The sequence below is a fragment of the Panthera pardus genome, unplaced genomic scaffold, assembly GCF_024362965.1.
Source record: "Panthera pardus isolate Hobbes unplaced genomic scaffold, ASM2436296v1 HiC_scaffold_17, whole genome shotgun sequence".
NCBI classification, from domain to species: Eukaryota; Metazoa; Chordata; class Mammalia; order Carnivora; family Felidae; genus Panthera; species Panthera pardus.
Window position 1 is genome coordinate 142,360,120 of NW_026526732.1, and position 22,110 is coordinate 142,382,229.

Sequence of the window (22,110 nt, forward strand, 5' to 3'; positions counted from 1 at the left end):
GAGGAGTCCCCACACCATTTCCCTGCCAAGTTCCCAATTGCCAAGGCTCTACTCCCTCTGGGTAGTTCCAGACTGCCTTGCTAGCGATTCTGGAGAACAGAAGGAGGCTCTGGGCATCAGCCTTGAACTGCAGTTGTGGTTTAGTAAAAAGAACACTCACCTTAGAATCAGGAGGGCCCTGCTTGAATCATGCCTCTACCATTTGCTAGTCACGTGACCTTGGTCCATTTACCTTCACGAATTTCCATTTCCCTGTCCATGAGAGAAGAACATCTACTCCCCAGGGTGTGAGTACCTAAGTGAGGCATGTAAGTGATGGAGCCAAGGACCGCATAGATGCTCAGCAGATCATCATGGCCCCTGAGTCTGAGTGCCAGGAGCCACACAACCAGACGCCCAGGCAGCGGACACAGCCCCCTGCCACAGAACCTACACAGCTCTGGGCCAACAGCACCAGTCGGCCTAACTGGTGGAGGTCACCACATTTCCGCATTCACGTCTCTCTACCCACTTGTGTTCACAGGCAGCATTAATCACTCAACCTTGCAAAGATACAGTCTCTGTCTCTCCCACTGAGCAGTGATGAAGGATGATCCAGTTGCCAGGGCCATTTTATTCATCATGCAAATGTGCAGGAACCATGTATGCTACTTTGAATGCATTAGGCATTTGACCAATGTCTTAGTCAGCTGGGGCTGCCAGAACAAAAGTACCATAGACTGGCTGAGTGATAAACAACAGAAATTAATTTTTTTCACAGTTCCAGAGGCTGGACACTGGAGATTAGGGTGACAGCATGATGGTTCTGGTGAGGACCAGATGGTTCTGGATCTTCCTCTGGATCACAGACTTCCAGCTTCTCATTGTGTTCTCACACAGGAGAAAAGGAGTAAGCTAGCTCTCTGACCTCTTCTTATAAGGGCACTAATCCCCTTCATGAGGATTCCACCCTGTGACCTAATTACCTTCCAAAGGCCTCACCTCCAAATACCATCACACTGGGGATTTGATTTCAACATATGAATTTGGGGGGGACACAAACAAACATAGACAATAATATACAAACATAGAATATATAACAAACATATACAACATATGTATATATATGTTGTATATGTTTGTTATATATATATATGTTATATATATATACATATATACATATATATACATATACATATATACATATATATGTTAAACATATATATGTTTGTTATATATATGTTGTGTGTATATATATATATATATATATATATATGGTATATATATATATATATATAACATAATAAACGTATAAAATATATGAACATATAAACAGTCAGAAGACAAAATTCTAGCCTCTTGATGTCATCTGCTAGGCTAAAATGTATTGTGGCTGGCCCCTTACAAGTGATAAAAATCACCACTTGTGCTTGGTGAGTCCAGCCCAGGGAAGGTCTTAGTGTTCCCCAGGAACAATTCTGTTACATAATGGAGCTAAATAAGACTCATTGCCCCAAAAGCTCATTTCCCCAAAGAAGTTGATGATGAGTTTGAGGAAGACCTATCAACAGGAAACCAGCATTGTTCTTATCATAGCAAACAGCCAAACAAATAAACAAAAATAAAAACAGAAGATAACCCAAAGGTTCCCTAGTAGGCAGGTAGAGAAATGAGCTATAGCTGTGATATATTCATATTGTATGATATATCCATATGATATATTCATATAATTCATATTCATATAATGGAACACCATAGAGAATTAAAAATGAATAAACTAGAACTCCATGTAGCAATGTGAATAAATCCCAAAAACACGATGATTGCAAGAAAGACAATTGCAGAAGGATATATGTGGAATGATACCATTCATGTAAATTCCAAAATGGTCATCATTGTGTATCAGGGGAGAGGAATGGGAGCCTTGTGTTATGGTGAAAGATAACATAAGTAGAGAAGCACCTGGGTAGCTCAGTCAGTTAAGCATCCAACTCTTGATCTCAGCTCAAGTTAGGAGCTCACGGTTCATGAGTTGGAGCCCTGAGTCAGGCTCTGCTCTGACAGCTCAGAGCCTGCTTGGGATTTCTCTCTTTCTCCCTCTGTCTCTTCACCTCCCTCTCTCACTCCCTCTCTGTTTCTCTGTCTCTCTCTCTCTCTCAATAGCCAATTAAACTTTAAAAAGATGGCATAAGAACAGAAAAATGCATAAAACATATGTACAGATACATAGGCCAACAAATACTTACAAACAGAACATCTTTGCAACCTCCTCTTAGGTCAAGAAGTAGCTAAGTAATGAAGTAATTTTAAGGGACATTAGAAATGCAGGGTGAGAGTGTGCAACAGGAAGGGAAGGTGTGCAGCACCAACAGGACAGTGTTATCTTTGGGGTAGGGGGGGTGGTAGTGGATTGGAGAGGGCCCTACGGAGGCACTCACCACTCCCCTGACATCGCAATGTTCTCATTCAAACACACACACACACACACACACACACACACACACACACACACACACCGGAACAACTGTGGCACACTATCTAGATTTTTCCAAATACAGATGTGATATGTGGGTGTTATTTGTATCACTCTCTGAACTTTTTTGAAATGGTTTATAATAACTTCCAGAACTCGATGAAGGCTTAGATTCCAAGGAATCAGAGATCAAACAAAATTTATTGTTCAGTGGAATCCCTGTGATAGAAGTGGTAGTAAAACACAAATCCAGATTCGATTCTGATTAACCTTAATTTCCTCACTACTGTTTGTGTCGGGATCGTTTTGCTTAAAGATGAGAACAGAGAATTTACCACTTCTCATTTCCTTCTCCAGGCACTTGTATCCTCTAGGAGGGGCTTAATAGCTAAAGACCAGTCAGTGTGCCTGACATGCTGAGCAATGCAGGGGAGGCACTCATAAGACCACCTCTTGTTCTTCCACCATCTCTTTCAGTCCCCTTGGTAGGGACAGTTCTGCCTCCGTGCTGGATGGAAGTTGGACAGCCCAGTAACTCAGTTGCTCATTCATTGTTAATTACAAACAAAACAAACAAGAACCAAAAACATTAGTCATTTTATACTGTAACTACCACCTCAACGGTTCAAATTTCACTCAAAGCTAAGACTTCTCTCCTTTTCCCCAGCTAAGACCAACAGCCAGGGGGGAAAGGCAATGCACTCAGCCCCTTCTCTAAGTCACTTCCTCCCTCAGCCTGCTAAGCTCGATTTCCCAAGACTCTAAGAGGGAGTTAGAGAGAAGGAGGAAAGGCAGTTGGTAAAGATCTCACTTGACTGGTACTTTGTAACGTGGCTTTGTGCTCTCTGGGCCTGACAGATGTTCCAAGCTGGCTCTTCCTCAGTTGGGGTACTTTTATGGGTCCCTGGAGGTCCTTTGACCTGACGCAAGCTACCTTATTTGGACAATTCCTTACCCACTTTGAGCCTTTATGGGTCAGGATCCAAACACGAAGCAGATTATTCAAGTTAATAATCAAGTCAGGTATTAGAAAGACTGTTGAAGAAAAGCCTATTGGCAAAGGTGTTAGCAGAGTGCAGAGAAACGCAGAGGTTGTAACAACAGCAGGGTAGGAAGCATTGCTGCCCCTAGACCTGAGGGAGCAAGAAGAGTGAGCACTTCCTAGAACCTGAAGACAGAAAGGGCTGTGCAGAAAGGCTCAGTCCTTCTGATAGGAGCTATGACCTTCAGTCAAGCAATGCATCCAGCTCATAGCACCTGCAGCAACATCTGAGGGAATAAATACCTCAACCTCTCTCCTCTGACCCCTCCAGTCACTTGTCCATGCTCACCATTGTCTGAGCCCAGCCAGAAGGCAAGGGGTAGGAACCCCATTGTTCCAGCGGCAGCCACAGGGTGGGGGGGATGGTGGAGGTGGGGAGTGGCAGAAGAGTAGATGGTGGAGGGGGGACTTAGGGGAGCAAAAGAGATAGGTGCAGGGCTCAGCCCCTATGCATCCTGTAGTCCACCGCCAGGTTTCTTTCTACGTATGCCATCACCCCTCTGGGTGGCCCCACTAAAAAGGATGTGAGTTTTAAGTGTGTGCTGAAGGGTGTAAGTGACGTGCCGGAGCCAGCTCGAAGTGGCTCACGAGAGCTCACCGTGTGCATCTCTTCCCAAATCCACATGCAGGAACATCACGCTGGTAGCCTGAAATCAGCCATGATGGGAGTAGCTGCACCACAAAAATTCACAAGTGCTGCGACACTGTAGGACTTTTTTTTTTTTCTCCCAGCGAACTTGTTAAACATTTACCAGCACAGCACTGATCTAAGGTGGCCTTAACTGGACTCTGTTCCAAGCTTATACCCCACATTGTTTCCACAGGAGCACAGCAGCAACTCTCTGGCCTTGCTCCTGGCACACCAGCCTGGGCCCTGCTGGAGAGTTCTCTGGTGGGAATCAGATTTCTGTCTGCTGCGTGCACATACACACATGCGTGCACACACGACACCACCCCACCCCACACACACACACACACATGCACAGATTCCTAAGGATTCTTACCAAGCTTTCTGAGTGGTCTTCAAACCTCCTCATGACCTTTGAGGGAAGGGGAAGGTCTTCCACACACATCACCTCCAGTGAAGACGATAAGGCAGGCTTAACACAAACCGCGAGCTTTCTTTAAAGAAATTGTCTTCAAACATTTCTTTCGGCCCCTTTCTTTCTTTCTTTTTTAATGTGCATTTATTTTTGAGAGAGAGAGAGCACATGTGAGTGGGGGAGGGGGGAGAGAGGGGGACAGAGGATCTGAAGCAGGCTCCATGCTGACAACAGAGAGTCTGACGTGGAGCTTGAACCCACGAACCGTGAGATCACGACCTGAGCCAAAGTCAGATGCTTAACCGACTGAGCCACCCAGGTGCCTTGGCCCTTTTCTTGATGTGGGGTATTTTGGTTGTCTAGCAAGCACTTACCATCATGTTTGAAAATATGCCAGCTCTACTGCGTGGTCTGTCTCAGAAGTCACTTTTGACTCTAGTATGTAATAAATTTTTTTGAAACAAACAGATTGATTTACAAATTGGCTAGTAGCAGATAAGTTTTCCAAAAGTGGCAGGAGACAGTTTTATTAAGGATCCTCAATTCAATTTCTAAAAGTTCTGAAATGTCTCTCATAAGCCAATCAAGAGGATTGACCAAATGCCACTAACCATCATCATTAGGGGTTTTTATAGGAGGAAGGCCCGTGCTCCCTTTTACCAGCATGAGAAAAACTGCCCTCCTGAGAGGTCGTAAGTGTCCTGAGAACACTCCAGACTGGCTGGTTCCAGTGTGACAAACATGGAACTGGGTTTTAGGTTTGCTAAGGTTCTTGCTAATTTCCTTCTGAAAAGCCACTCAGAATGAAGCCTCTGGTCACCACCAGTCAGTGAGGCCGGAGTGGCAGACAGCAGACTCACCAAGGGACTCGGGCTTTGAGAGAAGTCCTGTGTTCAGAAATGTGAGTTGGCTGAGGAGTGAGGGAGCCTCAGTGGGCTGGAGAGCCGGCAGGAGCAGCATCTGGACCCTTGGAAGAAGGGCCGCCGAGCCAGGCTCTGAGTGGCTGCACCAGAGAACGCTGACGGCAAACCAAAGATGGATCTGGGGCTCCAGCAGAAAGGACCGCAGAGAGAGAGGAGAGTTCCTATTTGAACAGAAGCAACCATGGAAGGGAACCTGTGCCGAGCTGAAGCGAGGAATGGCACTAGAAATGTCTTTTCCTGTGTCTGCAGTATGCTCCTGGGGTATGCTTGTGAGTCCACATGGACCCTGGAGCATGCTGACCCTCTGTGCAGTCCACATCCTCCACAAGGAACACGGGGGGAGAGAGGCAGCAAATGACAAAGGAGAGGCCACCATCCAGGGGCATGATCTTGGGCAGAGAATCCCAAAGTAGAACAGGGGAGGTTACTCTGGTGGGAGGAGACGGCAGACAGCCTTCTACGGGGGTGCCTGGGATTGCGTTTTGCTCTAAAAAAGCATACCAAGCAGTTCTCTTTTTTGTTTTTATTGCCTATTTATTTTGAGATAGAGAAAGAGAGCATACGAGTATGTGAGTGGGGGAGGGGCAGAGAGAGAGGGAGAGAGAGAGAATCCCAAGCAGGCTCCACATCCTGAGCGCAGAGCCCAATGCAGCGCTTAAACTCACGAACCCGTGAGATCACGACCTGAGCCAAAAGCAAGAGTCAAGATGCTCACCCGACTGAGCCACCCAGGCACCCCCAAAAAGGCATACCAACGAGTACTGATTGTACTGAAGCATGGCGGCTCCCTGGGGGGAAGATGGCTGCAGTGCCTGTGGGCCTGTGGCTGTTGGGTGTGAGTGCACCCCAGAGATTATCAGTCACAGCCATGTGTCTGCAGGGCATTCATCACACCCTTAAGTCTGACCCGCCACGGGCAGGGAAGGTGTTAAAAAACCAACACCAAGATGGATGGTGGCACTGAGCACCTGTCAGTGTGTGATTGCTCCGACCGACAATAAATTTGAGCCATTAAACAGGAAATGGTCTGATTGGAAAGCCAGGATCTTTGCCTCTGAGCTGCTGACCATTGTGGTAATTGAGCCCCTGACACCATCAGTCTCCATAAGAATAGACCCTTTGACCTCTCAAACAGGTGAGGCTGAGTGATTCTATGAGATAGTTTAGCCCCCAAAGGCCCAGAGTCGGTGTTCAACAAGTGAATCATTATTGGATAGCCGAGGAGGCCAGGCTGGAATGTCTCCCTGGCCCTGAGGTATTGTCTGCCATGGTAGAGCCGTATAACTCATGGCTTCCTCCCACGTAGGGCACTGGACCAGCAGCTGCCATGTTGGGCCCCGTAGCCTTTGCTCTATGGAAGCCTTCAGAGGCCCACAGGGGCCCTTTTGGCGCTGGTGCCTGGTTGGAGATTTCAGTATTTCCTTCCTTAGGACTCCTAGGACAAAACCAAGGAGACAAGCAGGCTGGCTCTGGGTATTCCGGCGGCTAAACTTGGGAAAGGCGCAGACTCCTCACAAGCCAGCAGGCGAGCTGCAAATACCAAGTGGGAACAGGCTGCGGGCCATGGTTTCGGTTAGTAAAGGGCAGTCTTCACAGGCCAGCACTCGAGAAGCAGCTGAGGCTTTCTCTCGGCCCCGGCCCCAGATCTGAAAGGCATTCATGGAAAAGGGCAGTGCCTTCAAATACCAAGGACAAGTCAATACCGACTTCAATGATCTACCCCATGGCTTCCTTCATTATCAGACTCACTTCCAGAGGAAAAAAGCGCCAGCTTTGAAGTGAGACAGAACTGAGTCCTGACCCCAGCTCTGCTTACTAACAGTGCGATCCTGGGCAGATTCGTTCCCCTGGCAGAGCTCAGTTTCCCCCATCTGTAGTGGGGGTTATGAAGATTATATAAGATAAGACACAGGAAATCCCTGATCCATGGAGCAGCCTGGTGGTGGATATCTTTACTCAGATTTTGCCTACCTCCTACAAGGGCCAAGTTCAGGCAGCCCCAGGCCTACAAAGAGTGTGTTTTCCTTGCTGCAAACCCCTGGGTCCCTTTCCCCACTATGGCTCCCAAAAGTCTGGAAGGTGGACAGGGACAAAGGGACACGCTAGCCCCATATACCATCCTATCCAAACCTCTGCAGAGTCTTCATTCCTTGTAACTCCTGCATGGAGTACTTGTATTGAACCTGGGCTCAAAATCTTGAGCAGTGTTTCTTAACAAGGGCTGAACAGATCAGAGTTACCAAGGAACCTACTGGAAAATTCTAAGTCAGTCTAGAGCAGGGCCCGGTTGCCTCTGTGCTTTGACCGGCTGTACACCCAGTAGAGACTCACTGAACCAAAGAAATGAAAGTCTGAGCATTTCAGACACTGAATAGCAAATAGGAGTTTTGGGGTGTGTGTGTGTGTGTGTGTGTGTGTGTGTGTGTGTGTGTGTGTGTGTTTGAGAGGAGGGTATAGGGAAGCAGGAAGAGGAGTTACAATGATCTTTTCAGTGCCCCCAAATCCTGCCAGGCAGGAGGGGCCCACAGGAGGCCAGCCTTCCCAGCAAGAGCCCCTCTTGCCCTGGGACTGCTAACCCCTGAACACACTGCCACTTCAGAGGTAGGGTCAGCCTGGGACTGTGGGTACCCCGTTTGAAGTTTCAGATACTATCTGACCACTCAGGGCTTCCTGCTCGTGTGACATTCAGATCTACGGCTGCTGGAATAAAACCCTTCTTTCTCGCCTTTGTATTGCTTTGGAACCGGCTGCTCGAGCCAATTCACAGTGTCACCTCAGAGGCCATTCCAGGCTGTGACCCCCTGTGCTCCTGTCGCAGCCAGAATCCTGTGCTTGAAAGGAGGGCCCCCTGGGCCTCCTGTCAGGTGACTGGAGGCTCTGTCCCTGGCCACAGTCCCAGTGGGCACAGAGACCTACAAAGCCCGAATGGCCTTCAGTTACTCCCTCTTCCTCTGTTCTTGTTCAGCCGCTTTTGTTCCCTTTGCTTTCAGTTCCCAGCACCCCTTTCTCTTCGGGGAAGACTGATAAGCCCAACCTCAGGAAGCATCAGAAGCAGCCAGGGGCTGTCTCCTGGTGGGGTTACAATGCATTTCACTAAGCAGGCATCACCTTTGGCAAGAGCCCACTGGTTGCCATGACAACATGGACAGTTTGTGTCCTGGGGATATGTTGTGCCCTCGTTCTGGCTGCCCTGGGGTCCCTTGCCCCAGCTTTCTTTCCCACATCCTTTCAATAGGCTTACAGCATCCTGGCGCCAACTCACATGAGCCATTCTTTAGTTGGGAACAGCTTTGTCTCCATCAGCAAAACACTGCTGAACTTAGCTATCAAAGGAATAGATCAAGCTATTTCTCTCCTCAAAAGGCTCCAGGCTCTGTCTCTCTCAAAGCTAAGGTCCTTAGCATGGCCCACAAGGTCCTACGCCATCTGGCCTCAGCTCCCACCACTCTGCCTTACCAACTTGGCCAGACACACTGGCCTTCTCGCTCTTCCTCAGAAGTACCCTGCAGATGTACCTCAGGCCCTTGGCACTCACCGCTGTACTCTCTGTCCTGATTTCTGCATGCTCGTTCCCTCCCTTCATTCAGGTCTCTGCTGCCTCCTCAGAGACATCTTCCCGGCCACTCTACCTAACATAGCAGCCCTCCACCTCTTTATCCAGCTTTCTCTCCTCAAGGTGCCCTTCAGCCCCTGGCATTATATCAACTCAATTTTGGGTTGGTTTAATGTCCACCTTCCCCAGAAGACTGCCCCTTGAATGGGGAAAGCTCATTTGTTCCATCAGCGAATGAATGACCGGCCATGGATTCGAAGCTGCCTTTTCTATCTGGTAGCTTTATGGCATTGTGCAAGCTACCTGGTCACACAAGCCTTGGTCTCCTTGTCTGAAAAACACAGGTGATAATATCTGCTAGCTAGAATGACAGAAATAAATGAAGCAGCACAGAGAATAGAACCAAGTGCTTGCCCCGCAAACGGTAGCTGACATCGTCTCCCATCTTTGTGTCAGCTGCTTTCAGAGTAATGGTGTCCTTGCCCCAGGCTCCCGGACACCCACACACCTCCAAGGCACCTGCCACTGATCTGCCACGGGAGTCTGCAACATGCCCAGGGAAAAAACAGCCAGCAACGGGGCGAGGCGAGAGCCCTCTCCTGCAGATGGGCTCTGCATTCATGCCAGGGCAGCCATAGCCTTTATATGGGAGACCAAGTCCTCTTGGCCTCCACCAGGCTGGGTGAGACGCCCCTGGGTGGATCCAGTAGCCCTGCCTTCACCCGCCTCCAGAGACCTCTCACGGAGTGCGGCTGAAGGCTGCCCAGCCCGCCACTATAGAGGAGGGTCTTCACGGATTTTCTCAGGGGTTTCCTTGGTGTGGAGCCAAAAAGTGTTGCAAGGAGGAAGAAGATTCACAGCTCTTCTTTTTCGACAGGCTGGAAGATATGTTTGCTCATTTCTGAAGCTGTTACGAGACGACAAAACATTGTGTCCATTTCAAGTCCTACCGTTAACAGTGTGATGGGAAGATACTATCTTCAGTTGATCACATCTGACGTTTTTCAGAGGGCAAGGGCCGGTACACACGTATGGCATTGAGTGTGTGCTACAGGCGGAGCCTAAACAAAGCACAGGGGAGATACAAAGAACAGAGGGACCAATCCCCACCCTCCAGGGGCTTCCGGGCCTCTGCCTGGGGGAGCGTGGCCAACGCGCGAACGGGCAGCCAGCTCCTCAGGGCTGGAGGGCACTGCACCAGCAGGGGTGATAGGTCATCTTCAGTTGGCGAGCCTAATGGTATCTGCATCTCCTGTGTTTAGGTGATGGAGTAAGACCCTTGTCCGGTGGGTTTACAAGAGACAGTTGTCACCTGACACAAGGGAGAGGGGGTATCAGGTGCCTGGAAGATAAAGGACAGACTCCTGATCTGCTTAGCATATTTATCAAGGAGTTAGATAGTGACATAAAAGGCAGCCAAAAGGGAAAGAATAAAGGCATGGCGGAATGAGGACCTCTCAGAAGGCTAACCCCCCAATAGATGGGAAGTGTTGCGTTTAGGATCAAAAGGACAGTCACGCTGAAATAGGAGGTGTTTTGACAACTACTCACAAAAAATGTGAGTCTTTAATCACAAGCTTAATAGAGGCCGGTGACAAACTGACATGGCCATGACAATGACAGAGCTGCTGAAGAACAAAAACGGCGCTGGGGAGGCTGCCTGATGTAAGCATTCAGCTCTTGAGAACCAGAAAAATTTGAGTTCAGATCCCATCTCTGCTTCTTAGTAGCTGTGTGACTTTGGGTTACGCACAGCCCTCTCTGAGCCTCAGAATCTAACTGAAATGAGACGGTAAGACCCTCCTGGTTATATTGAGAATTCATAATCAGGTGAGCAGGGCACCAGCCCAGTGCCGGAGAGAACTTGGCAGCACTTAGCATAAAGCAGGCATTCGATAAATGGTCACTGTTAGTAATTTACCTGCTATAGAAATATAGAATGTACATTTTTCACAGCTTGGAGGGCCATTCTGTACCATGTCCCTTTCAGACCTATCTAGAGTATTATGTCCAGATTTAGACTGTGATCCTTAAGATTAGTTAGAAAGCAACCGTGTCACTGAGTCCTTAGGTGAGGGAACTGGGCAGAGTCCGCCTGTGAATAAAGCTCCCGATACATGGTTTTTACGTAATGTTGTTGTTGTTGTTGCTGTTGTTAAAATCTCTAAAGAACCGTCAAATTAAGAAGGGAGACATGCTATGCTGCTCCAAAGATCCAAAGTAGGGGGAAAAAGAAGTTAGAGGGGCAGGTCTCAGCTCAAAGTAAGAGGAAACAGTGCTGCACACAATGAAATGGGTTACCGTGCAAAGCGGTAAGCTCCCCACCACCGGAAGTGTTTGGGCAGAAAGCAGATGACCATCTGTCAGAAATGTTAACAGAAGGAATTTCTGAATCCACGGCCCTTCCAAACAAACAAAACTGGATTTGGATCCAGGTTCCTGAAGTTAGCCTGGCCAAGTCAACCTCTTTGAACCTCTGTGCCCTTCTCTCTGCAAAATGGAAGCAATAATGCTTCAAATGAGTACTAGAAGGATTCAGTCTGGAGCGCCTGGGTGGCTCAGTCAATTGAGCATCTGACTTTGGCTCAGGGTCATGATCTCACGGTTCGTGGTTTCGAGCCCCGAGTCGGGCTCTGTGCTGACAGCTCAGAGCCTGGAGCCTGCTTCAGACTCTGTGTGTGAGTTTTTCTGTCTGCCCCTCTCCCGCTCGCACTCTCTCTCTGTCTCTCAAAAATAAACATTTAAAAAAAATTAGAAGGATTCAGTCTGATCATGTCCAGAAAGCACCCAGCCCAAAATAGATTCTCCCCTACGTGGAGTAAGAAGCAGAGTGGTCCGACTTCCAAGACACCTTCCGTGAGGCTAGGAAGTACAGAGCAGCCGCAGAGACCCCTGGGAGGGTGAACAGACCCCACCCACCAGGCTAGAAGAGGCCGGGCTCCAGAGGAGCACACTAGCCAGAGCGGGCAACTCTGTAGCAGTGGTCGGCATGCATAGGAACACAACCGTCACCAAGGCCTCGGTAGGGTCCTGTTGCCCCGGCTCATGGGCAGGGCATCCGAGCCTGTTCTCAGCTCTGGCTGCATGTCAGCACTGCTTGGGCGAATCAGGCTTGGGAACCTCGGCTTTGGAGGGAAATCCAACACAGGGGACATGATTTGAGGCTATGAGATCCTCAGCACCTCAATTGGTGTGAAGACAGATGTGACAGATGTGAGACAGTTTAGTGATGTCTTCTTGGTTTCTGAGGGGCTCTCTAGCAGAGGATGGGAAAATGCTATTTTGCATCTTCCCTGGGGATTCAAGAGGAAACAAGTGAACTCAATAGTAAAACGATTAGTAGCAATGTAAGGCCCAATTGTCTTCCAGTGACAGATGTTGGACTGTGGGAGGGACAGCTGAAATAGTCATGGAAACCTCTCCTCCGAGGCTTTCGCCAAGCAGATATTGCCACTGAAAGGAGGGGGCTGCAGCAGACTCCCATCCAAAGGCCCCAGAAAGTACTCACAGAGGTACTTTCACCTTGAGATGCACTTTACTTTGTCCTCTGCCCTAAATATCACACTCCTCCTTTTACATTTCTTCCTTGTTGGAGTAACCCATTGGCATCTCTCTTCCACAGGCATCTCAGAAAACGTAGCCATGCCTTCTATGCCAGACTTGCTGGAAGAAAAGCTTCGATCACAACTGGAGGAAGAAAAGATAAGGTACCCACTTTTTCGCCCCCACACACCCTGACCCCAGCCTCCTAAAGCTCTCGGGGACAACCCATGTGCCGCCCGGGGCCAGGCCGAGTGGCCACTCCCCAGCCCAGGTCTGGAGCTGCTCTGGGAAGTGGGTCCAGTAGTTGAGTCCTCAAATAGCTGGAGGGAGTGCTGCCTTTGAGCAGACAGATGTGGGATGCAGAAACCACAGGCAGGATGAGGTTGGAATCGGGAGCAGAAAGCCTAGCTGGGCCCTGGAGCCAGTAGAGAGGTTGACTTGGCACCTTGACCAGCCTGAGGTCCCAGACTGCATGCAGCTCACTAGTCTTATCTGCTGCTGCCATCTAGGGGAGTCAGGAAGTATGACCACGGAGGTCTTCCACAGGCCGATCTACCCCTCTTTCCTCCTGAGGCTCCTTATCTGCGGGGCGTCCTGAGAACATCACACCCTCTTGCAGCCATTTAGGGTACCAAAATGATCTCACTAACAGAGGAAGGAACCTCCAGCATAAACAGACGCGTGGCCGTCACTGATACTTAGCATGGCCACAGAATGTCATGCAACACTCCAGTCCAACGTTGTAGTTCATGCATTCATTTACACGTTCGACAGATGCTTGCTCTCTCCTCCCTGCCATGGGGAGGCCCTGGGGAGAGCAAACAAGGCACTTTCCCAGCCCTCGAGGAGCCTATGGTGTCATTATGACATGCCACCCGGCCACTCTGGCCTCCCCACCCCCGACACATCCCTGCCACCCAAGACTTGGGGAGGACAAAGCCCCACTCTGAGCCCCCAGACTACTCCTCATGACTGCACTGTGTGTCCTGCCAGCATCCTCCCTCCCGAAAGCCTTGTGCTGCCCTCCCACACCTGCCAGTGTGGATTTGCCCCTGGGTTATCCTCTTTCTCCCTCACTCTGTTTATTTTTCCCAGTTTCTTCCCAACCCACTCTCCTGGTGGCTTTACTCCACTCTGTGTTGTCCCCTTAGTCCACATTTCCTGCCTCAGGGTCATCTCAGGAGCCAAGATATGTTGGCAGTTGGGCTATTTCCTGTTGGACAACTTCTGATTCGTTGTTGCATGCCCCAAACTTATATACGCAGTGACGAATGTATTGTAACTTTCACACTTCAGCGTGAAGGTGAACCAGCGCAAGAGTGTGGTGGTTGAGACTGTGGTTTCCAGAGCCAGAAGGCCTGGATTCAAATCCTGGCCCTCTGTTTATTAGCCCCCTGCCACAGAGCAAGTTATGTAACCTCTCCTTGCCTCAGGTTCCAAATCTATAAAGTGGAGCATCTTCTTCATGGGACCAAGACGAGGTCTGAATGTGTTTATATGTCGAGTGCCTAGAGGAATGCCTGCCCCTTAGTAAGTGCTCAGTAATGGTAGATATCCTTCTGGAAGCAGGGGGTATTCATCTCATACACAGAGCCCGTGGGCCCGCTGGACAAAAACACCTGGCTGTGCTTCTCTCTGATGGACTCAAGCCCTGGCCCTGGGCCCCGGCCTCCGTGGGCTCCTCTGGGTCCCGGCTCCTGGCACCAGAGCGGCACCGCCAGATCCTCAGGCTCAGGCCCTGCAGCAACACTCCGTGGGCGGCCCTTCCTCCTGCCAGTGTCTGTCAAGGCTCTTCCCTGATTCCACTGTAGGTATAAAATGATGTTCACACGCCTGAAGGCCCTGAAGGTGGAGATCGAGCACTTGCAGCTGCTCATGGACAAAGCCAAGGTGAAGTTGCAGAAGGAGTTTGAAGCCTGGTGGGCCGAGGAAGCCACCAGCCTGCAGGTATTAGCAGCGCCCCCCACCACCGCCCCAGAGCCTGCCCCACTCCTGTGGCCTGGGGAATGTTAGGGCCGCTGGGGAGGGGTTGTCGGAGGCAGGCCCACGTGCTCTCAGCCTTGGCTCAGGAGACAGGTGCTCATCTTAGTAAGGAGGAGTGCATATGGTCAGGGGCCCACCGTCCCTGTGCCCTGATGCCTGCCACATAGAAAGGTGGGCCATGGAAAGCGAGCCCAAACCGGTGGACCTGCCACTGTCACTTTGTGTAATGTTACCCCACGACACCATATTGACAGCGTTGACTGTTTTTTATTACAGTCATATGCAGGAAAGCCTTGGTTTGCGAGCAAAATTCATTCTGGAAACATGCTTGTAATCCAAAAGCACTCGTATATCAAAGCAAATTTCAAGAACCACTGGCTCAGTTGTGATCATGTGACATTCGGCTTACGTACTACATGTATTACAAGACACCGCTTGTCAAGTTAAAATTTATTAGGAATGTTTGCTAGGCTTGTGGAACCCTAGCAGAACAAGTTACTCTCAATCCAAGGTTTTATTGTATATATGTATGTGTTTATACATACATGTGTATATGTAAACACATATTTCTATAATTTATGTGGAAGTTATAGAAATTTTGGAAAATAGAGAAAAGCACAAAGAGATAAAAATCACCATAACCCCACCATTTAAGGATAACCAATATTATCATGTTGGATTATATTACTTTTTTCTCCTATGCATATATTTCCATATGTTTTTTTTTTAAGTTAATTTATTTACCTTGAGTCTGGGAAGGGGCAGAGAAAGAGAGAGAGAGAGAGAGAGAGAGAGAGAGAATCCCAAGCAGGCTCCATGCTGTCAGCACAGAGCCCAATGCAGGGCTGGATCCCACGAACCATGAGATCATGACCTGAGCTGAAATCAAGAGTCAGACGCTTAACAGACTGAGCCACCCAGGCGCCCCTCCATATGTTTTTATAAAAATAGAATCATACTGGTCTTCAAGTGTCACAAACACCTTTTGTTCTGGGACTTCACGGCACAGCATGACTGCTCTTTCACACTCTTGTTCTACATCATTCTAATGGCTGTCACGGTTCCATCATATGAATTTATTTTAATCCACTTAATCTTTGATCGTTTAGTGTTTAGGTTGTGTCTAGTTTTGCACTGGAAGCCTGTTTGTAGATAAATGTTTGCATATTTGCTAGACAGATTCCTGGAAGCTCCCTATAATATTGTGAAGGCCAAGATAACAAGTTAGGAAGCGTTAATACAAACGCCCAGTTCCAGTTGTCCTCCTGTAAGTCCTCAGCTCTGGTATAACGGAGGCGGCTGGCGGATCTCTCAGAGATCATCTAACAGCTGACCCCTTCATTTCAAGGACAAGGAAACTGAGAGCCTGAGAAGTTATTTGGTCAAAGACACACGGCCAAGTAGCCATGTTACCACACAATAGAGAAGAATATTTGGATAAAACTTAATATACAAGATGACAAAGAAAACCAGTAAGACTAAAATAAAGTTGTCAAAATATTTTTAAAGCAAAGTTATGGTATAAAAACATGTATACCACTTTACGAATGTATTAATAAGGTACATTTATTAATATTTAACATAATTTCAAAGTAGTGATGAACACAGTATTTCAGTATTTCTGCCACAGTGTAATATGATATGAAAATATCTTGTGATTTCTAACCGGTGATGAAGTCACTGATGTTACATATACTACTATGGTTTGTTGCCTACATTGTATCATTGAAAGACATGCTAGATTTCAGGTAGAAGTTAGGAAAAATAAAAATGTCATTGATTCCCATCCACGTTCGCAGTACCCCTGGGTCCTGTCTGTTCTCCAGTTAAGACCCCTTCGTGGCGAGGCCATCAGCCACTGCTGGTGCCCAAGGGAGGTTAGCCACTGAACGGATGGTGAGGGTGATCCCGTGTGACTCAGGAAGTGTCCGGGCAAGGCTGATGGATTCAGACATCGTATTTTGTTCACATAGGCAGCAAAAGCCGGAGTAGCCAAAGATGTCAGCTCAGTGTATCCTCTGCCCCACAGGGTGTCACTGAAACACAATGGACCAGATGACTGCAGTAGGGCTGATGGGGCACCCTGTTGCTGAGGAGTTAATTCTATGCTGCCGTTAGGCAGTTTTATAGCCTGCAGATGTACGCTGAGTGGAGCAAGGCAGAAAGCCTTAAACCTCATCAGAACATGGGAGGTGATGAGAAACGGTCCCATGACCACCCCCCAGGGAGATAGGAAGGCAAGTGGGAAATAGCCTTGTAGCAGCTGCTCATGAACCTGCTATGCTGTCAGGTTCTGGAAGAATCACGGGGCATTCTGCCAAGATTCAGAGAAGCCACAGTTGAGGCCTTGCTCTCCAGCCCTGTGTGGAGACATGCAAGGTTGCCAGGGCACCATGGTGGAGCCGTTCCTCTACAGGAGGTGCTCAGTGGATTTCTCCTGCCTTTGCGAGCATCTCTTTGGGACAAGGGGAAGCAAAACCAGAGAGGACTTCTGGAGAATTGTCAGATTGCATGTTAAACACTTTTTCCTGACTACAAGTAAATAATACAGGCTCAAAGTGGAAGGCTTAGCACAGAAAAGGACAAAGAATAAATCAGACATTACCCATAATCCTGCCACCCAGAGATAATATTTTGATGCCCATCAGTATAGTGATCACAATGTCTAGATTAATTGTTTCCCCCACACATGTTGTATATAGAAACTTATAGAACTAGCTTTTTCACCTTAAGAAATACATCAAAGACATTTTCCCATGTCATCAGCTTCAAGCTAATACTGTGAAACTCCTTGGGCCAACAGGTAAATTCTCCAGCAGTGAATTCCCTCAATCACATGAAGCCCTTTCCCCAGACACCTGAGTCCCAGCGTGAAAGGTTTCAGCTTCTCTGTAACCAAAGGTAAGGAGTGAAGCTGAAGAAAAGTTTCCCTGCCTCTCCTCAACCTGTTCTTGCTCCCCTGCGTAGGGGTCTCTAGAGGCTGCCTGATTCGCCATGGTGAATCCTCGTACTGTTACACTAGCTGCAGATACTCAAGCCAGTGGTTCCAGGAGTGTGTGACCAAAGCCTGTTGAGCACACCTCCTCAGTCCTTTTCCCCTGACCTGGCAGCCAGCAGACCTACTGCCATGGTGACAAGAGACAAGCGCTTTCATTGTACGAGCCCTGGTCCTGCCCCCTGAGTAGGAAGAAGGGGTTGGAAGTAGGTGGAAGGGAGAGTTTGGGAGAGAGTGGGGGGGGACTGGAAAGGAGGGGGATATTGGTGGTAGGCCAGTCAGGATACAGAGGAGCTCTGCTAAAAGACTGTCCTTGCACAGATTCAGGAGAGAGGTGGGCGGCCTCCCAGGAGGATGGCCTGCACATGAGGACAACCAGGAGCCAGTTTCCCTGAATGCCGGCATGATCCAGCAGGGACTCCACTTCCCCCCACACCACCTTCTGAAGGCAGCTTCCTTCTCATGCCACCCACGTTATTATCTCTTTGCAACCACACAACTCAGGGGGTAGAGCCAGTGACGCATGCCTCGGCCATCCTCTGTCCCCCAGAGAGATCTGCTGTCAGGACAGAGGCCAGGGCAGCCTGCGTGGGGTGTCGGCCTGTGCCACCAAGGAGCAGTCCTGTGACTCAGATTGAATAGGAGCTGAGCTCTTAGGTTGGGAAATGTGAAATAGAGCTTTCACTCTACTTGACTGGGGTGGGAGGGGCGTTATGCCAGACATTACCCTTAATATGATGTTATGAGAATGGCATTTTACCTCTGTGGTCTTCTCGAAATCCCATCGCCCCAGTCCAGTCATGAGGAAAACATCATGTAAGTCTCGACTGGGGGACACGCTGCAGAATACCCAACCAGTCCTCCTCAAAACTGTCAAGGTCATCAAAAACAAGAAAAATGTAAGACACTGTCACAGGCAAGGGGAGCCTAAGGAGGCATGACAGCAAAATGTAATATGCTAGCCTGGATGGGATCCTAGGTCCAAAAAAACACACTAGGTAAAAATTAAGAAAACGCAAATAAAGTATGGACTTTAATTAATGATAATTATCAGCATTATTTCATTAGTGTGATAAGTATCAGCATTGTTTCACTAGTTGTGACAAATGTACCATACCAGTGTAAGATTGTATAATAAGGGCAAGTGGGTGTGAGGTACATGGTAACTCTTTGTACTATCTTTGCAGATTTTCTGTAAGCCTAAAACTATTCTTTTGTTGTTGTTTTCAAGTATGGTTGACACACATTATTACATTACTTCATGGCTATTGAGCCAGGAAACCACATAAAGGGAACTTAAATGTGTATTACTAAGTGAAAGAAGCAATCTGAAAAGGCTACCTAATGTGCAATTCCAATGTGACATTCTGGAAAGGGCAAGACTATGGAGACAGTAAAAGAACTAGTAATTGTCAGGGTGAGAGGGGAGAGGTGGAAAGGATGAATGGGGGAACACTAGAGATTTTTAAGGCAGCAAAACATATGGGAATATGATATTATGCATTTGTTAAAATCTGTAGAACTGTACAACAGAAAGAGTGAACCCCCTGGTAAACAAACTGTGGCCTTGAGTTAATAACATTGTATCTATATTGGTTCATCAGTTGTAACAGATGTCCAACACTCATACAAGACGTTAATAATACAGGAAACTACAAGATGGGAGAAGGGGGGCTATATGGGAAGTCTGCACCATCTGCTCAATTCTCTGTAAACCTAAAACTTCTCCAAAAACCTGCCCATTAATTTAATATCCTTTAAAAAGGCAGCATAGATAGACTTGCTCTACAGCAATACAGACAGCTTAGCATTAGCGTCCTATACTGGCCCTCTCTGCATTCACTTGGGTACCTGCCAAACTCTGGAGCACTTGAGTTTGCAACCCCTGTATAGCTGTCTCCTTCTCCTGAAACTTCTGGATTCCACAGAGCATGTTGGAAAAACATTGGCCCATCCAAGAGGACAGGGCTTTCCCTGGTTAATGCTCTGGCTCAGTCCTGAGTCTGTCATGTATCCCACACAACACCAAGCTCTCGTCCCAGTGATGAGGCTCAGAACCCCTTGTTGTTTCCCCAGCCTCTTTTCTAGATCTCTTGCATAGTTCCTTACTGGTAGAAATACCCTGCCTAGCAAGTAGGAAGCTCCATCTCTAAGTTTTCTTTTGTTTCAAAGACAATGAAGTGTGTGTGTGTGTGTGTGTGTGTGTGTGTGTGTGTGTGTGTGTGTGTGAAGGCCCAATACACACACTCCAAGGGCTATACAGTAGAAATAGACCATGCCTGCCAAATGAAATTCACAACTCTGAATTTCAAAGTAAAGTTCACCCATGGAAGCTTTTCTCAAAATCTTGTTCGCAGAACTCTACCCCAGGCCCCTTTGATGACTGCTCACAGGAGGGTCTTTGGGGAGATGGCCCAGGTAGGCCTTGCAATATCAGGCCCTGTCATCTCTGGTGGCAGCCAGTGCTCTGGTTTGACCTCTAAACCTCAGCAGAAATAACCAAATATCCTGAACAGAATTTGCTAAGACACCTCAACTGTGAGTGGTTGGCACCCCTAAATTCCCTCCCACACTGCAGTTCAGATACCAAAAATTGTAGGCAGAAAGTTTCCAATAGGTGAGAGGAAAGGTCCCTGTTATTGACTGGAAAGGGAGCGGTCTGGGGGCTCCACCTTTGACAAGGAAATCACTGCCACATGCTTTCTAATGCTGACAGAAAGAGCTCACAGGCTCTAGCAGGGGTGAGGTGGGGAGGAGACCCTGTGCCCGGGTCATGGTTCCTCAGATATTCTCTGCAAACCTCCAGCAGTGCAGGATTAGTCGTTGATGTCCTTAAGTTCTCTGAGGAGACAGCATTAGCTTTCTTCTCTCACAGGAATAATATCCTGTCGTTTCCAGGAACCCTGTAGGCCAGGCACTGAGCAAATGTGCCACATACATACTATCATTGTCCCCATTTTACAGATGAGAACACCCGGGCTCTGAGAGCTCAGTTCACTTGCTCAGGGTCGCCCAGCTAGTCAGTGGTAAGGCAGGATTGGAACCCAGGCCTGTCGGCGTCCAGCCACCCTGCTCACTCCTCACATCAATGACTGCCCTTGAGGGGCACTCGCAGGAGGTGGCAGTTTCCAGCCCATATGCTGTGCTATTTCATTCAACCGTGCTTTCTTTAGGTTCTGCGAAATGCCAGGTCCTCCTCCTTGGGCTCTCCCCTCTTTGTGTGCCTATGGCCTGATCTGCCCAAGGGGCCAGGATTTTCAAAAGGCAAATGTACACTTGCTCACAAAGCCAACCTCTGACTGGAAAACCAGAACTCCCTGCCGTCTGCCTTCACCATTTCTGTCGAGAAACCCTGAATTCAACCCCTCGTTTAACTAGCAGGCACAGAAAGGGAAAGGGGTTGTTTAACTCTGTGGTTGGCAACACGAAGATTACCCAGTAGTCCTGAACTCCAGGCTCCGTTCCTCCCACCTCCCTCCCCCCCGCTCTCTCCCCACCTCCTCTCCCCTCTCTGCTTCACTCCTGCACTGCATTCTTCTCCATCCCTTTCTTCCACTTTCTCTCCCTGCCCACCTGTATCCCCACCCTACATTCCCCTTCTCCCTCTTTTTTTCTTTTTGCCTTCCTGTCTACGCTGCTTTCCCCTTCTCCCTTGGTCTCCATCAGCCAAGGCTGCCTCTCTGTATTGCTTGTCCATTTGTCCCCCTGCCACCAGCCTTTACCTCCCAGCTTCTGTGAGAGAGTGCCCGCCATGGAAGAAGTCTAAGAATCAGCCACTGGGCAGGGCTTCCTAGAATCTTCTTGGGGAACCACTATAAGAATCATGCCCCCCTTCCAGTAGTAGGGCCTTGGCATCCCTGGATATTCCTTTTCCTTAGGTGTTCCAATTGAAGATGATCCCTGGATGTGCCTGCCAAGACACCCTTAGCCCTGAAGCTGCAACCCGTAATTTCAGAGGTGTGCATCAGATGAGACCGCTGGTCACCTGCAAGGAGTCCCTTCGGTGTAGACTTTCACAAAGGATGTCTGAGAGAAATCCTCCTTGTACTTCTTCCAATCAGCAGGACCTTGAGCAAGCAAGGCAGCTCCCCCTTGGGTATCTCCTCATCTCATCTATAAGATGCGCCGAGGTCCCTCTGACACTATCGTTCCATGCAGATAAATGCACCAGTGCCATTGAGCAGCTGCTGGGGCGAGAGCGTGAGAGTCCAGCAGGCAGTTTCCACCCGAGCTCCAGAGAGGCTGCTGTCCATGGACTCACTGCAGGCCTGGTGGGCAGTCCTCTGTTCCTCGGGTTCCGAAAGAAACTTGACCTCATCACTTCCCCAGGGATGCCCCGTGCCTGCAGGCCGATCACGCTAAATGCACAACACTCTGATTGGCAACCCAGGAGGCTTGTTATTACTACCACTTATTAATCCTTATTAGGAAAGAGGTAGTTAATTCTGATGGCTGGTGTGTTCTGTCTCCGGAAGGAATGTCAATATGAGAAACGAATGCAGTGTCAGAGGCTGGTTGGTCAGGGAAGAAAACAAAAATAACTTGCAGTGTGATCCTAAGGGTCCAGAAACTTAGC

General features: G+C 48.5%; 1 protein-coding gene across 3 annotated transcripts in view; it reads left to right on the forward strand.

Annotated features, from left to right (window-relative positions):
* KIF6 (kinesin family member 6) overlaps window positions 1–22,110 on the forward strand; it is a 385,916-nt gene that overhangs the window by 349,978 nt on the left and 13,828 nt on the right. For all 3 annotated transcript variants that reach the window (XM_019457021.2, XM_019457020.2, XM_053905057.1), the window contains 3 exons: window positions 12,636–12,720; window positions 14,368–14,503; window positions 17,343–17,440. In XM_019457021.2, the coding sequence (XP_019312566.2) occupies window positions 12,636–12,720; window positions 14,368–14,503; window positions 17,343–17,440 (319 nt within the window). The remainder of the gene's footprint in view (window positions 1–12,635; window positions 12,721–14,367; window positions 14,504–17,342; window positions 17,441–22,110) is intronic.